At 36.6% G+C, this 17971-nt stretch overlaps 1 protein-coding gene across 3 annotated transcripts in view; it reads right to left on the bottom strand.

The window, feature by feature from the left end:
* EYS (eyes shut homolog) overlaps positions 1-17971 on the bottom strand; it is a 724585-nt gene that overhangs the window by 134343 nt on the left and 572271 nt on the right. For all 3 annotated transcript variants that reach the window (XR_011725383.1, XM_071741624.1, XM_071741625.1), the window contains exon 37: positions 7324-7488. Coding sequence is in view for 2 of the 3 variants with exons in the window: in XM_071741624.1 (XP_071597725.1) it covers positions 7324-7488 (165 nt within the window). In the remaining variant the exon portion in view is untranslated. The remainder of the gene's footprint in view (positions 1-7323; positions 7489-17971) is intronic.

Here is a 17971-nt window from a genome sequence, read left to right as displayed (position 1 = left end):
TAGCCTCAGCTCAGAATATCCCTTAACATTTTTATTGAATTGTATAAAGAGTGTCAGAGCACACGGGACAGCTCCTTGCTGGAAAATCTACTAACTTGTAAGAGAAAATGATCCAGTGGACTTAAAAAGAATGAATTAAAAAAAGATAACATATTTCAGCAGATAGAAAGGCAACAGATACTTTGAACTTCATTTGCTTTTTTTTGTTCATAGCATGAACAACTCACAATGAAAATTCCCCCCTTGATAGCAGCTTTCTAGACAACACAAGGTTTCTTCAGTCTGCTACAAATCCTGATGACCTACTTAAAGTCTTTTATGCTTACACATATATTGTATTCAGAATACCTAATTAACTCCAAGGCTACTTTAATTTGACTGGATTTCATGCCTTCGGCTTTTATGATTTCCTTCTAGAATAATTTCACAATTCTCTTTCAAAATATATTGTACTATCACTGTTTAAAAAATCCCTGCTTTTAACCCTAGCATAGCAGATATACATGCACATCTAACATTTTTGATTCCTTACCTTTCTTCTCCTGTCCATGCACAGGCTGTTCAAGGAATTTCTAATTTCTATCAACATGCGAAGCTGTAAGTTACATTGAATTTGGGAAGAAAGAAGTGGGGAAGAGGTGTGAATGCATGTAATGAAAACACCTTGAACAAGTGAAGTTACAGATGAATAGTTATTTCTCTTCTCCCAGTGATTCTGTCTGTCCGTTCACATATCCTCCTATTGAAAGCTTGGAAGGAGGTCCTCATTATTGCCAGGAAAATAAAAAATCTGGGGCAGCTCCCCCAAAGCTAGCATTACTCCTTGAAATCTCAGTGAGTGTTAATGCTCGAACTTTAGTCTAGGAAGAGTTTATAAATCACACTTAGAGGTGACTAATAGTGTTCTCTGCATTATCTGTTAGGTGCTATGAGATCCTTTAAAAGGACAGTCCTTTAAATCTTTCTACAGTGGACATAAGGAAGCAGAGAGGCCCTTTGAAGAATTTTGTTCTGGCAATGTAAAAGAGCATGTGCTATCTAGTGTATATGGTGGCAAGTTGCCCTCATAGGAAAATCCTGAGTTTTAAGTGAACTAGACAGATTCTGGGAACAGACAGAGATGAAGAACCATCTGAGAAAAAAATCTTGTTGGATATCAGAGGTAAAATATCTTGATGTTAGCAGAGATTATGTGAAGATCACATCAAAAAGCAAAATTTCAGCAATTATTCTTTCACAGGAAATGACTGTGGAAGACTATCAATCTGGAATACTATTTTCATGGATCAGTAGATGGCAAGCAAGTGGCCTCTGGGCACAAATGGCTATCTAGAGAAGATATATAAATTCCCATTAAGCTATGGGATGAAGCTTTATTAGGCAAAAACACGTTTGGACACAGAAAAAGGATACTGTGAAATGCTCTGCTTGAGAATGTGAGATGAAACAGCAAGTAAATGATGACTGAATTGCCGGAAAGGCCCATCTTTAGTTTTAGGAGGGTAAGCAAAATAGGGGTAGATTAGGGGAACAGAGCTTCTGAGAGCACAAGAAAACTATTCATGAGAACAGCTTATGAAAAAGGAGTTGATGTCTTCAAGAAATGCTATAAACATGGACTGTGATATCTGAAATTCAGTTGTCAGAAGTTATAGACCACCGGGTATAGTGGAAGTTAACCAATCTGTCCTTAAAGCGATTGTGAACAGCATTATGCTGACTGTTAAAAGGGAAAATGATGAAGCAAAACTTTAAAACTGTCAGTTTCTTATGACCACTGGCAAATTATTTTGTTTTGTGGTTAAGTATCACAATTTGCTGTGACATGCTGATCAAATTAAATAATGCAACAAAGTAAAATAAGTAAGGAGCAGAATAAATAATATAAGAATTCATATTGTATTCAATAAAAAAAAATCTAAAATGATGAATAAACTTTATTGGCAAAAATATAACAGTTGTGCATAATTTTTCCCAGCATATTTGAAGAGAAATCTTCTCACATTCTGCCAATAATTTGAATAATTCAATAATTTGAATTTAAAATAGCTGAAAAAAATCCAGAGATTTCTAGTACATTGATTTTCATTGTTTGTATACTTTTTAAATACACAGTGAATATGAGTGGGTAAGGTAAGGTACGTAGCAAGAAGGTAAGTACATCTGTCTTTGTATTAGAACAGATGATGGTTTAGAATCTATTAAAAATATGTGCAAAACAGTTCTTCTTGGGTTAGTTTCTTTGCTTCTGATGCATGTAGTAATTTTCTATAAATCTCTTACATTCTATCTCTCCATGTTTTTTAACAATCTGTTTTTTTGGCAGCCTCTACAAAAAACAGTTAGTTCATAGCGTTTGTTACTCTCAGCAAAAAATTGATAAAATCCTTGCCAACAAAAGCATTAAAGAGTAAAAGGCTTTTCAACAACAATACCATATATTTTGGTAAAGTGACATGACCTGACAACCATATTCTGCCTATCAATCAGCCTGTAAGTAGCCTTGCTATCTGTAAAAAAATGTATGTATTTTTGTATATGTATTTATGTTAGCTCCTAAAAGATCTTAGAATAATGTATTGGTACTTTCAAGTGTTCACTTCTCTTTGTTTTAAGACACATGCATATGAATAAGTGAAGAATGCATGGATCTCCTTTTTTGATCCTCATTGGCTGTTGTACTAGGTAAAGACAGATACAAGATTTAACTCTTACATTTTCCCTTAAGATTCTGATTTAAATATACTTCTTATGTACACTTTCTGATTCAAATCCATTTGCACATCAAAAGCATCTTGTCTGAGATTTTTCATGGTAAGTAAATGTTCAGGATTCTGTCAGAGAAACAGATGCAACCTCATCACCACCTGATAAATGAATGAAGTGCAAGTGGACTAACTTTTTTAAAAAAGAAAAATGCCTAATTCTTTTATTGTGAAATATTCCTGAAATAAGTATATAACTGTAATATGCTTTGTATTTTAAAATATGCTTTTAACAAATAAGATTTTTCCTTTATGACTGTGTGAAATGTTTTGTAGACTTAATTATGGAGTATTGTTAACATCAGTACATTTACAGAAAATGAAAATATCAGCAACACCAACCTTTTTTAATAATTCTGTAGTTCTTGTACCTAGTGAATATACTAGCTTCAAGAAGACTTTTCGCTAATAGTTCATTTCTCAGCTGTCCAATGGTAGCACGGTTTCAAAAAAACAACAGCCGAATCAGGAGTTGTGCTACTATTTAAAGCAGCACAGCTGACCACAGCAGCTTCTCCTCTGAAGGTGGTAAAAGGGACTCATAGAATCACTGAGGTTGGAAGGGACCTCTAATATCATCAAATCCAACCATCAACCCAAAACCACCAGCCAACTAAACCATGGTCTCAAGTGCTACCTCCATACGTTTTTTGAACACCTCCAAGGATGGTGACTTCACCACTTAGCTGGGCAGTCTGTTCCCATGCCTGACTACTCTTTCAGTAAAGAAAGTTTTCCCAATATCAAATCCAACCACTGTCACTTCCTCACAATGTCCATGGAGGCTTTCATTGTATTGACAAAGAAAGAGATATAAATTATGAAGTGTACAATATATGTTGCTTTTCCTTCTAAAATACAATTACTACTTTTAATATGATAACATTAAGCTGCTTAACTAGTCATACTAGCTTGGATTTATGACACACACACTTGTGTCACAAAATTCTCTAAGTTCTACTCTAAAAGTCAAAGGACTTTTGTCCCTAATGTACACTTGCTACCCCTGTAGAGCCAGAGGACTTAAAAGACATAAAATCACATTGGTTTAAAAATATTTTTGTCTTTCTCAGCATCCTTTTTAGGATTTTCTGCAATGCATGATTGTCCCTAACTTTCTTAGCAGACTATCAGCTTTTCAGTTTCTGCTTGGCACTGGTTTCTACTTCTGATAGAGAAAGATTTTGTGTACTTGTACACGTGAAAGTAACTTTTCTCTGATTAAATGCATTTTAGGTAGAAACTTGAGTATTTTCCCTGCTATCCAAAAGCAGAAACTGTCTCAATTATAAGGACATAGTGTGAGAAAGTCTAGAGAATTTATTTTGAAGCAGCAGCATCCTGAATATATTTGGTATGATTCTGATGAATATAAATAGTCAGTCCCTCCAGCTGATTTGGAGGGGTATAATTTGTACTGCTTAAATTTAAAAGTAACATCTAAATATCCCTAAAATTGTTCAGTATTTTTTTCCTTACAAGTGAATTAGGCATTTTTTACTTAACTTTCAGTACTTGATCCAGAGGCAGTCTGTGTGCCCCATTCCATGTTGCCTAAGATACTTAAGTCTCTGAACGCTGTAGCCAAGATGCTCAACAACTCAGAAGACATGAAAAATGTGTAGATTACCTGCCCTATCATGCCACAGTGAGAACTAGACATAAAATTTGACAATTTCTTAGGTTTCTCAAAACATTTTGAAAAATAACTATTAAAAAACCAAAATTCTACAGCCCACATACATTTATGTCATAGTCTGAAAGCTCAAGATGGCACCCAACTATGATTCTCAACACTATTCAAACAGAGCCTATTATTTCCAAGTGTGGGACAGCTCTCACCTGACAACTGGAAAAACACAAAAAGAAAAAGCAGGGACATCTCCTAAGTCAACACTGATAGGCACAATGCACTTTCATTTTAAAAGGTTGTGAACAGAAGTGTGGAATACCTACAATGAATAAAGCTTTGTTTGTAACCCTGCCTTTATAGAAGCAAAAGGGAGAGGACACACTCTTCATCCTTCTGTAATTTCTGTACAAAAGGCAAAGAGGCAAGTGTCTTACTTTTTTTTATAACTACAGGAAAGCATAAATAGTGAAAGGGTTTGAATTTGATTTTGTTATAAATTTTACACAACATGTGATGTTTGCCAAGGTAAGCAAATTCATTATGTGTAAATTAGTTGAGTTGTAATCTAGGCAAACAACATTCAGCACTGCTGATTCTGCTTTAAAGCTACTTCAACCATCCCTGCCCAGTTTTGTATATTTGCCACATTCAGAACAAAACCTTTTCCAACAAGTAGTAGTAGAAAAAATTTGGCTGTGTTTGTAGGAGTACACTACATTCGAAATAACAGTTCAACATCAAGAACTGCCACATCGCCACTCATCTGTGATTCTTAGCAGTCCTGTAGCTTAGAATCATTATGGATGGAAAAGTCATGAACTCCATCTGTCAACCAAACACCACCATGCTCACTAAACCATATTCTGAAATGCCACATCTACACATTTTTGAACACCTTCAGGGATGGTAATCCCATCACTTCCCTGGGCAGCCTGTTCCACTGCCTGATTTCTCTTTCAGTAAAGAAATTTTTCCTAATATCAATCTAAACCTCCTCTGAACTGATTTTAGGACATTTTTTCTCATCCTGTCGACAGTTACTTGAGAAAAAAGACCAACACCCATTTGCAACTTCAGGCCATTTCCTCTAGTCCTGTCATTATTCACTTGAGAGAAGAGGCCAGCACCTACCTCACTACCACCTCCTTTCAGGTAGTCATAAAGAGCAATAAGGTCTCCTCTCAGCCTTCTCTTCTCCAAACTTGACAATCCCTGTTCCCTCAGCATCTCCTCACAGGCCTGGTTCTCCAGACCCTTCAGCAGCTTGGCTGCCCTTCTCTGAACTCACTTCAGCAACTCCATGTCCTTATTGCAGTGAAGGGCCCAGAACTGAACACAGTATTCACCAGAGCCACGTACAGCAACACAAACACTTCCCTTCTGCTGGCCACGTTATTTCTGATGCAGGCCAGGATGCTGTTGGCCGCCTTGGCCACCTGGGAGCACTGGTGGCTCATGTTCAGCTGGCTCTCAACCACAATCCCAGGTCCTTTTCTGCCTGGCAGCTTTCCAGCCACTCTTCTCCAAGTTTATAGAGTTGCAAGGGGTTGTGTTGACCCAAGTGCAGGACCCAGCACTTGGCCTTGTTATACCTCATACAAGTAAGTGTCTTTGGCCCATTGATCCAGCCTGTCCAACTCCTGCTGTAGAGCTTTACTATGCTCAGGCAGAGCAACACTCCCACCCAGCATAGCATCATCTGCAAACTCACTGAGGGCACATCCAGTTCCCTCATCCAGATCACTGACAAAGATATTGACCAGGACTACCCCTTAGGCAGCTGCAGCAGCAGCCTAGTTATAAAATACAAGGATTTGAGATAGCAATTTGAAAAACAGTGAACATAAATGTTAAGTTGGGGGCTACAGGGTTTGGCGTCTAAATGAAATGTTATACAGGTAATAATAAAAGGCATAATTAAATAATGTCACAAAGCTTGTACTACTTTTAAAAGTGGCTTATAAATATTTACATAATGTAGGTAAATTCACATACATTACTTCAAAATTAATATAAAAATAACAAAAATTAATCACAACATTTTATATTAAATCAACAAGACTCCTTTGTGTAGAAAAAGCCTAGGCAGCTGCAGCGAACAGAGAATGCTCCTAATGCTCCTATATGCTTCAATTTTTTCTTTGAAGGGTACATCTATCAGAAAAATTGCATAAACATTTTTCTAGCTCTTCCTCAGTTCAAGAAGAAATCACCTCCCTTTCCAGGTTTTCCATTTGGATAGAAATATATGAAATATTCAGGTGGCAGAGAAGCTTATTTTTCTTGCTGACTAGGGAAAAGCACACTGTCTCAGAAGTGCACGCCATGTAGTGAGGAATGAAATATGCAGGCAAGAAGCAACATTCTTATGTAGTGTTAACAAGCATACGTCCAAGTCTGCAAGCATACACTCTAGGGACCACAAAAGAATTCTCTGAAGTGTGAAATCACAGTAAGTACTCTAAAACCCAGCAAATTTGCAGAACTTAAGATAATTCTGGAAGTCAAAAAATCTTTGGAACCAAGATCACAATTACAACAAAAAGTGAGTCTCAACCCAACTATAGAGAAGCTGTTTCTTTGTAATAAATTGTTCAAAACTTTTTCAAACTTTTGCATTTTAGAGTTGTAACACACATAACTGGAGTCATATGCTTACCATGTTCTTGTCAGGAAGCAGCGTTTTCAGTTGTAAGTTATGTTTTGCTCAATAAATCATAAATTAAAGAACTTTGCAGAGTAATATGAAGAACGATAGTTCAGATTTTATACTGCACCATGCATTAGAATACCAAAAGGCTTCTACTGCATTTTAATGACTCATTTTGCTGCTGAATAGGAAATGCCAGCTGATGTACACTAAAGTTAATAAGGACCTGAAGGAGCTAAAACTGATACTTAGCTTCAAGTAGCATTGGTACTCACTGTAAAGAATTGTGCCATTTAGAGCAGTTGTTTTCACTGTCAAGTACAGAGTTGTCAGATTGCTTGTTTCCTGCCCAGATGCAGACCCAGTCTCGGATACAGATGTCAGAGAAGGTAGTTCCAAATAAGAATTTCCAGTGAAGGATGGAAAAAACAGGGCTGTGTCTGAAATGAATAAACAAAGGCTAATTTTATTAATTTTTTACAAAATAAACTAATAAAATTGTTATAATCAGGAAAACACATTTTAAAATACCCCTTTTTCTGAATACCTGTGAATAGGGTAATCAACTGTAATATTCATAGAGCATGCATTAAAATTTATTTAATTTCAAACATTCAAGTTAAATATGCAAAAAATTAAAATGTTCTAGCATCTAGCATCTGCATACCAGAAGTGAAAAGACCATTACAGGAGTGAGTACAGCTAGGCAATGCAATATAGCTCAAAAGACAGAGACAAACTTTCATCTTTACACGTGTCCATGCAGAACTTTCATCCTGTAACATCCCTGTAAGTACTTTTGGTTTATAGTTGTAGATATGAAATGCAGGTTTTTTCCATTTTGAAGGTAAGCAAATATTCTCATTTTGAAATTATGATGAAGATGCTACTGGGAAATATATACATTTTTCCACTACATTACTCCTGTCTTGAAAATAAATAATCATAAGAGAAAATTTTGAACTCAGAAGGCAACATTTGCAACATTTATTGCATTAAACACCTTTGTCATTATGGTGTTTTTTCCCCTGTAGCTGTGATAATAATATCACTCAAGCAAGAAAAAGTAAAACTAATTAAGATTAGGCAGAATGTCTTTGTGATGCCTTAAGCATCCTAGTTAAGAAATACTCCTTGAAGACTGTCCAAATTCATCAGGGATATGAATAAGGAATGAGCAACATGGAAAACACTCTGAGTTCAGGTAATATTTTGTAAGGAATTTTTAAATTTAATAAACTAAAAGTATAGAGTGGATTTGTGGCTGATAATTAGACATAGACATGACTTGTGCATGGATTATTTTTTTTCAAAATGTTAGTGGCTTTATTAATTTTTTGCTTGTGAAATTTCTCATGGTTTATTATTCTCTGTCATTTTTATTGGATTTAAGAAAGAATAAAATTAAAGCTTCAGTTAAACAAGCACTTGCTGAAGAGTATTGATTAAAAAGATACCACCACAACCTGACAGCAAAAGAAAGGAAGGGTGGAAAGTAAGATGAAGTTATGTTTCTAAATGGTGGGTCTAGAAAGGATTGTTGAACAAAGTGAAAAAATTATGGGTTGAAAAAATTCCTTAAGAGACTGAAGTAAAGGTCAAAGGCAAATTAGAAGCAGACCAAAAAAAATATAAGAATGCCATTGGTCTGATTAAAATCATACTTGCAAGGGAAACAGTACTTGCAGATCCCGCTAGTCCAGTGCAGGGCCACAAATATTCTTAAGGGACTGGAGTCCCTTCATATGGGAAAAGAGAGGAAAACCAGGACTCCTCAGGCTGGAGAAGAGTGGGCTTGAAAGGATCTTATCAGTGTCTACAAATACCTGATTGGACAGGATGGAGAAGAGGAAGTCAAACTTTTCTCAGCAGTGGTGCTTCCAACAGGCAATAGGCATAAATCAAAAAATAGGAAATTTCACCTCAACAGATGAAAACTGTGAGGGTGATGAAACTTTTTCACTGTGAGAGTAGTCAAACACAGGCACAGGTTACCCAGAGAGGTCTTTCAAGTCTTAATCCTTGGAGATTTTCAAAACCTGACGGGACAGGGTTGTGAGAAACTTGCTCCAGATGACCCTGTTCTACTTGAGGGTCTAGACTGGATTAGATGATCTCAAGAGGTCCCTTCCAAACTCAATGATTTGGTGATCCTGTGATCTTTTACAGAAAGACTGTGTAGACAACATTTATTCTTAATCTTTAAATGTAGTTCCCTCAGGAACCAGGATGTATTACAGTACTCACAATAGAGTGGTAGATCTTGAAGGTAAAGATTATGAATATTCTTTCATTAAGCAGTTTTAAAAGTACTCATCTTCGATATTAACTGTTCACAATTCAGTTTCTACATTAAAAATAATATTTTCTGATGTTTCTTTCAGCTAGCTGAAGGGGAAGGGGAGGAAGAAGGGAAAGGAAGCATAGGATGTCCAGGTAATCTTAAAAGGACAACCTCATCAGTCCTTTAACTGGTAAACTTTCTTTCAAAGAATAGATCTTCCATAAAGACCTGACTTTCCACAGAGTCCAGTACCCTGCACCCAGAAGTGTCTGCATTTATGGAGCCAAAACTACTCAGAAAAATGCTACTTCAACTGCAGGTGACTACGCTTGCAGTGCCACACCCAGAGCAGCTCAGAACTCCATTACCAGTGCAGTGAAGTCCTCTACTGAATCATCAGAAGAGATATGGTGTAGACAAGAGACTTCACCAGAGATTTAAACTGATACCCTGCCAACAAAGCTATTAAGAACTACAAAGATGCAGAGTACACCCTCTGCCCCATGGTGTGCAGGCTATTAGTCTGCTGATGCTCAGCATTCTCTGCCCTAAAACTGCACAACAGCTGCAGTATGACTCAACTGTACAACATCAGCAAAGAGGGCACTGAGACCACAGGGGTTAGTCCTCTCCTTGGGTGAAGGGCCTACGTGGATATCTCCTTGAACTTTAATCTTCACACAAACTGAGTCCAATTAGCTGTCATGTAGATCACAAGAAGCAATACAACCTCCACAGGTAGCACAACAAAGCAAAGAAGCTATCAGAGTCTTCTTGAGCACAGGACATCAAGAAAAAAAGCTCCTACTCAGCAAGATTAATCAACTCTGAAGCACCCCAATTCAACAGCTGAGAAATACTGAAATAGGACATGGTTAGCTGTGTTTTCTGTGTCCTGTACTGCAGGAGAGAGAGAGGTTTGAATAGCCACAGTTCCTGCAGGGAAGGAATTCCCAGCCTCTGGAAGCATGCTCTGACAAAACATCTCTTCTACAGGAAAATGTAGAACCCATGAAAACTATCTAGAGCATTCTCCTCTATTTGGCTTAAAAGTTGACTTGCAAGTGTCACAAGACAGGTGAATGAATAGCATAGGAAAATCTTTACTATTACTGAAATTGTCATTCTGTCTTTTGTAACTTTGTTCCGTAACTATAGAAATATTTTTAAATATACATATTCTCTAAATCCTTAAATTCTGACAAATAATAAAGCTATTTCCAAGTAAATAACACAGAATTGAGAACTCAATTCCAAAACCAGGTCTGGAGAGGAAACTCAGTGGCAAGTATTAATCAAGAAGTATCCCAGCATATGGTAAGAAAGCGAAGAAGCATGCAAGACAGCATCCCAAGGGCACCTCTAGTAATGTCTTATCTTGCATATAGTGGAAACATAATTTAAATACTCTCAATATTTGTCAACCAACGGTCAACTCAGTTTCAATTTTGCTGGATTTGGCAAAAGTAACAAAATATAAGTGCCACTTTAGAATGATCTACCACACCTCATGTTTTATCCTTAGCAGAACTCATACACACAACTAACTGGAGAACCAGCATTTGAAATTAGTTCAGTAACAGCAGCAAAGAGTTTCATAAGAGGGAACAGTTTTCAGCAGTGAAAAGAGCAGCATCACACACAGCATTATTCTCCCTAAAACCTCTCAAGACCAACTTAATTACACAGTATTCTTTGGAAGAACATAGTAAACCTTTTAGAGATTTCATAAAGACACCAGTGTTAGTAGATTTCTGAAATATTGGTAAGAAATCAATAAACAAAAGAAATACCATAACTCTAAGTGAAGATATTGCTGAGTTGCTGCTATGTTATGTAGGTAACTACCACCGTGGTTACCAGACCATGGCACTGAGTGCCACATCCAGTCTCTTCCTAAAAATGTCCAGGGACAGAGAATCTACCACCTCCCTGGACAGCCCATTCCAATGCCTGATCACCCTCTCTGTGAAGAAATTTTTCCTCATATTTAACCTTAACCTCCCCTAGCAGAGCTTAAGTCCATGCCCTCTTGTCCTACTGGTAGCTACTTGGGAGAAGAGACAGACCTCCCCCTGGCTACACCTTCCATTCAGGGAGTTGTAGAGAGCGATGAGGTCTCCCCTGAGCCTCCTCTTCTCCAGATTAAACCCCAGCTCCCTCAGCCCTTCCTCACAGGACTTGTGCTTGAGTCTCTTCTTCACAGCCTCCTGGCTCTTCTCTGGACCTGCTCCAGCACCTCAATCTCCTTCCTGAACTGAGGGGCCCAGAACTGGACACAGGACTCAAGCTGTGGCCTCACCAGCACCAAGTACAGGGGAAGAATCCCTTCCCTGGACCTGTTGGCCACACTGTTGGTTCCTGATCCAGGCCAGGATGCCATTGGACTTCTTGGCCACCTGGGCACACTGCTGGCTCATGTTCAGCTCCCCGCACTCCAGACTCCCAGGTCCCTTTCTGCCTGGCTGCTCTCAGCCACTCTGTGCCCAGCCTGGAGCTCCCCATGGGGTTGTTGTGGCCAAAGTGCAGGACCCGGCACTTGGCCTTGTTGAATGATGTTGTGATGTAGTTGAGTGTGTTGCGAGCCTAAAATCTATGTTTGTGAGGAAATACAAAGGTAGAAGAGTAGAGGCGAAGTTGTTTGCTGGAATCTGTTATTCCACTTCCCTTGTTCTACAAGACTCTGAATTAGCAGGAATTAAAAGTCTGATGTGGCGTTGAGCCATGGTTCCGTGAATCAGAGCTGAAGATGATATGCTCAGCTACAATAAGCTGATAACACTAACACTGACAACACTGCACGGAAGTGCAGCTACTTGCCTTCATGGAAGACTCTAGCACAGCATGAGAGCATCTGAGGCTGCTTTCTGTTAACAGTTACAGATCTTTGTATTTTAAAATGGTTGCTGGTAATACATAATTTTGTACTTCATTTATTTCAAAGGACAGACTGACAGAAAAATTGTTACTTTACTCCTTCCTGGGGCCACAATCTGACGTGTCAGCTCTGTCCCTGATCCCAAGGGATTGTTCCACTGGGATAGTGGTCTCTAAAGTGCACTGCATGCACCCCAGGGGGTATGAAAGACAATTTACTGAGGTGCAGGAAGAAAAATATTACAACTACAGAACATATATGTAACATATACCTACACTTGTAGTGTCCTTGATTTTAATTTTTTTTACTGATGAGACACATGATCAAAATAGTTTGGAAACCACTGCACTAGAGAAAAACTGAAGGGCACTAGAGACTTACCAGCTTTGCTCCCCACAAGGACAGGGAACTTAATAGGGAGACCAGCACAGCAGGTCTGTATTATGAAGAATTTCTACAAAGGAATTCCACTTCAATTCTTTGACTTAGATTTAAGATCTTTGAGCAGAATGCTACTTTTTGAGATATTGGCTGTTACTACAACTAAACATTGACAAATGTGGCACTATACCAATAGAGGATAGTGACAAAACCAACGAGATAAAACTTCTGAAAGCCATACAGTTCTTCTAGATTCAGAGTAATTCCCTATTTCAATAAGCAAAATTACTTAAATAATTTCAGTACCCGAACTGTATTATTGAGGATATACAGGTATCTTAAAGCTAAATTGGCCAAACTCAGATCCCTTTCTGCATACAACCTTAATCTTTAGATACTTAAATATATCAATTATCAGGATAGCAGCATAATGCAATGATAAACAAACAAAAAAGTACAAGTCACAATCAACTATCTGAAATGTAACAGTTTTACAGGTCTGAATCATACTAGAGTAAATAAAAAAATAAAATCTAACACTTCAAGAGAAAAAAAAGAGTCTCTAATTAATTCAGAATACAATAGCTGCAAAAATTTATAACAGAGTTTGGTTATGAATTGCCTGAACAACACATATGGCTAAAAATTATATTTCAACAGATTAAATGAAGGCTCAAACTTTCTACCAAAATAAACAGGTTCTGTGGGGTATTACTGATCACAATGTTTAGAAAACATTAACAGGTTTCTACTATGAACCTATTTGACTTTGTCTTAGTAGAGAATAAACAGAAGTAAAGGGACAAATGTAGTTCTCCACTGATAGTAGAATGAAATCAGTGCATTTCCACTCCTATCTCTAATGTCTCATTTGCATTGTTAGCTTTTTGTGACATGTTTGGCCTCATACTAAATTCTATTAAATTTTATGGGATTCTATTAAAACTAGACTTTTAAACCCTGAAGACAACGAGACCCATCAACTGCACCAGTATCACTAAAATTCAATTAAGAAATACATAACTTTTTTAATAGTAAGGATGAGTATAAAAAAAAAAAAAGCCCACAAAATCCTGGAAAGATAAGTACTGCATTCATATAGATACAGCCAAATATCTGATCAAGCTGTCTACAATCTACAGAATGGACAATTGGAAGGATTTGGTCCTCTTCAATAATTAAGAGAAATGGATAACCCCATATGTGATTCTCCTCACTTTATCATAAACATCTAAGAAGGCCAGATTATTCATAACCTAAAACCTATTACTCTTCACTTTCTACAGAAGCACTCAGGAGAGGGAGGTTGTGTGTCACTAATTCAGGTGTAGACATATAGACAAATTCTCCCTCTTGATATCTGCACATCAAAACCAAATAGCCTGTTAACAGATTTTCTTAAGGTAAAATCAAGTTAATATAGTAGTTCTGACTTGAAATGTTAGAGATATGAACGGAACAGGAAGTCAGAATAATTAGTTGGGGCCTAAACTCTGAATTTGCTATTTGCATTTTTCAGTTACAATGGTAAACAGACTATGACAGATCGAAAACATCTGGAGAGATTCTGTACTTGCTCCTTTTTAACACTCAAAGAATATAGTAGAAGCACAGATGATAAAAAAACTTTGTAAACCAGTGCAGAAAACCTTTTCCATATTACCAAGAATGCAAGTGTTCCCAGCAGGCAAAATCTGTTTAGCAGCAGTATCAAGGGACTTATGAATATCTGACTTGCTCTATCCATCTCATGTACACAAAATATCCCAGAGAATCAAGTTTAACTACCTGAGGGTAATGAATCCTTTTATCTCATGTTCACAGTGGGAAGAAAATGGAAGTGAAATAAGAAAATTCCCAGGGATTGTATCTTGTGTTTACAAATTCTGATGGGTATTTCATAAAGCATCACACACACCTACAATAGCACAGATATACAATAACTATTTCCTCAATGACTCAAACAATAGAAATATACAAAATAATTGATTTGGTGAGTTCAGCTGTTTCCAGACAATAAAATGTGAAACAAAATAAATATCACCCTTGATGGTTTCATTTGTCTTATTTGTTTCTAAGCACAGAAATCTTCTGCTTGCTGTAACTGACCTACTACCTTATGAGAAAAAGAGTCCTTCTGGACAAGTTTTTCTTTTTCAGGCCAGCTTGGTGCCTTGTTGATAATGCTCTCAGTTGTCAACTGGGAGATCTGAATTCAGATCACTGAATTAATCTCTTACTTTGCAGAGTGCTGGGGGTTTTGAATGGCAGAAAGACAGTGCATTTAATCATGAAGACTCAGAGGAAGCCCTGAGAGGCAGTGGGTCAAGCTATAGCAGCCCTTAAGAGCAGTACATAATTTCATTTTCTTTGAGGGAAACTGCCATGCAAATGGAGCAGTATTAGATGAAAAGTAAAACAAAACAAAACAAAACCCACAACAGATTATGCTACTAAATGTCTCTTCTGAATTTTCCACGGAGTCTAGTTTTATGCCTCTGAAAAGGTACAATGAATCACAGAACAGAAGCAGGGATGATCAAAGGGATGGCATGGCTTCCAGAGTGTGTAACAGATCAGCCCTATTAAACATGGATAAAATATGCAGAGGAAAATGTAATAAGAAATTATCACTCTGTGTCTTCTAACACAAAACCGAAGGGCACTTGATACTTTCAGGTCACAGACATGAAAAACAAAAGGAAATTATTAATAAATCTTCATAAAATGAACATTTGCATGGAGTAATTCATTGCCACAAGACATTATTTGTGTGAAAAGTGTTTTTTAAAAACCACGGAAAATTAAGAAAAGTACAGGAAAGCCAGTCCATCAGAACAGCAATATAAAGGAACCACACCACAGGAATTCTAATCTCACTGAACAGTGGAAGCTTAAGTAATGTACTACAGAAAAAATCACAGTAGCCCTGTTTTTTATACTATCAAAGTATTTGTGCCTGTTTTTGTTCATAGACAGGATATTGAGCTAGATGACCTACTGGCCTGACCAGGAAAGTAATTTTTTTTGTGACTTGTTCTGGTTTCAATATCACTGTTAAGATTTCATTCCAGAAGTTGAGAGATATGTACATCATGTAGTACAAAGGAAATTAATGACTCCATAGTTGTCTCAAATATATAGCAATTGTTATTAGCTAGTGTATAGAGATCAAGTTACCCTCCTCTTTTGGCAGCTGCACTGCAGTTAAGTAGATCAACACAAAGTAAATAAGTTATTAGTTTTATTTCAGGAAAAAATTGGAATGTTGATAATTTTAGCGTTACTTAAATACTGAGAAGTTAAAGAGGTAGCTGCATGTCTGACAGAAAGAAATCATGGTAAAGCAATTTGATGATTTTTATATTCCTGTTTTGTAGTGCTCGCTTTCTCTCTTCTGACCTCACATTTTAGAAGGAAAGAATAACATTATTTTATTTATTTTTTGCTCAGACTCTCCACTGTTGTACATCAGCAAAGTTTTCACTTCATGAGTTTACAGCAGATGACAATTCAGTATTTTCAGCCAAATCCTGTGTAACTGTTAAAGGAAAGAAAATGACCTGTCTTACAGAATAAGATTAAGCTTATTCAGTTAATAGCAATAAAGCTGTCAAGCTGGGAGATGCTGTATAGGTATTAAATTCTGCTGTTTTATATGGATATAACATAGACATGTAAAGTAAGGCCAAATGTATAAGTAAGTGGAACACACTGACATGGGAAAGGAGAAAGGAAAATCATTAATTCACATTCAGTTCAAGAATTTGTGAAAGTATGACAGTAGTACCTCAAGAGAAGTACAAAAAACAGTCCAGAAGTTGGATGTTGAAAAACCCCCAAACACTATAGTTATTGTCAGCCCAAATCCAGGAATAAAGTTATCTTACCACCTATTTAATAGTTTTGAAACCAACGCAGACATTTATCTTCCTGTTTGATGAGATTCATCTCCAAAATTTATGACTTTGTTCCTAAGGGCATTGGATTTGAATTCAAAAGAATGTTCTTAGTTGATACTAGCACCTAATCAGATGTATTCTACCACCTGAATTCACAATGATGTTTAAGTGCTTGGCTCTTTTCCTGAATTTGACATAGAGGAAATTGGGAAGTTACTATCTAGTATTTTCTTCAAGCACAACATATTTGACAGGAAATATGATCTTCCTCCAAAACCAGCAGAGCTTTATTTATTAAAAAAAAAAAAAAAAAGAAAAAAAAAGAAAAAAAAAGTCCTATCTAAGAGGGAAGTAAAGATCCTTTATATCTTCATTTATATTTTTCAATCTCTCCCAACTACAGAAAAAAATCTGAGCCAGACTTTGAATATCAACTGTAATAATGCACTACTGTATTTGATGTTGAAAAGCTGGTTGCTTTTCAGGTCACTGTGACACATATTATGGAAAATTTTAATGAAGCAAGGGCTTGTAAAACTTTTCAAGTCCACTCATTAATATGTTTATTCTGTAAAGTATCTACTTGAAGGTCTACTTGAACATTAGCAGTCCCATTTTTGATCCAAGCCTAATGAACAAGAAATGAAGGAAATAAAGTACTGTTTTTCAGGGGGGAGGAAAGGCAGCTGTCAAAATATGTTTGGAAACTCAGACTTTTCATGAAATGTTGATGTATTAGAGATCATATATTACTCACTGTAATGAGAACTGTTTGGTTAAACAAATGAATGTGACCCAATAGCTTCATTTTCTGTTGTTTTTACAACGAGTCACAGTTAAATGTGCACATATTTTATTTGCATATTTGAAATTCTTATGTTTATCAAAATTCTAAGGCCATATTTTTCCATTACGACATATCAATGCATTTTCAGTCAATGCAATTTTATTTCTGCCAATTAAATTTAATTTTATTGTCTGCAATGGTGCTAGAACACGTAAACATTCCTGTTCCAAAAGATGAGAGAAATAGTTGCTGAGTAATTTGCTACTATAAAAGTTTAATCTGGACAAATATTCAGACTTTCATCATGTGTCATATTGAGGAATCTTCCATCTGGATAACACTGCAGAATAATCTGTCATATAGTTGGCATCAGATAATAGATGATCAATATTATATGTAGAATGCAAGCTGTAGTTTTAAGCACAATTTCTGTATTGATACACTGTGCATGCACCAAATTTTTACTACTAAAGCCCTAGGAGATTTTTATTATACTTTCCTATTTTTATTTAGACATATAGATATATCATTTACAAGACTGTGTAAATCTAATCTGAATTTTAATCTTAACTTGTTTTCATAGGTTTAGGTTGCAAAGGTAGTTTCTGAAATTTCTCATTTTCTGGCTATCAGCAGCTTCACTGTAAATATAAGCTCCTCCTGCTTAACAGTGGAAAGAAAAAAGATAAAA

The sequence above is a fragment of the Heliangelus exortis genome, chromosome 3, assembly GCF_036169615.1.
Source record: "Heliangelus exortis chromosome 3, bHelExo1.hap1, whole genome shotgun sequence".
NCBI classification, from domain to species: Eukaryota; Metazoa; Chordata; class Aves; order Apodiformes; family Trochilidae; genus Heliangelus; species Heliangelus exortis.
Note: the sequence above shows the minus strand (reverse complement) of the source record. Positions and strands in the feature narration are given on the sequence as shown.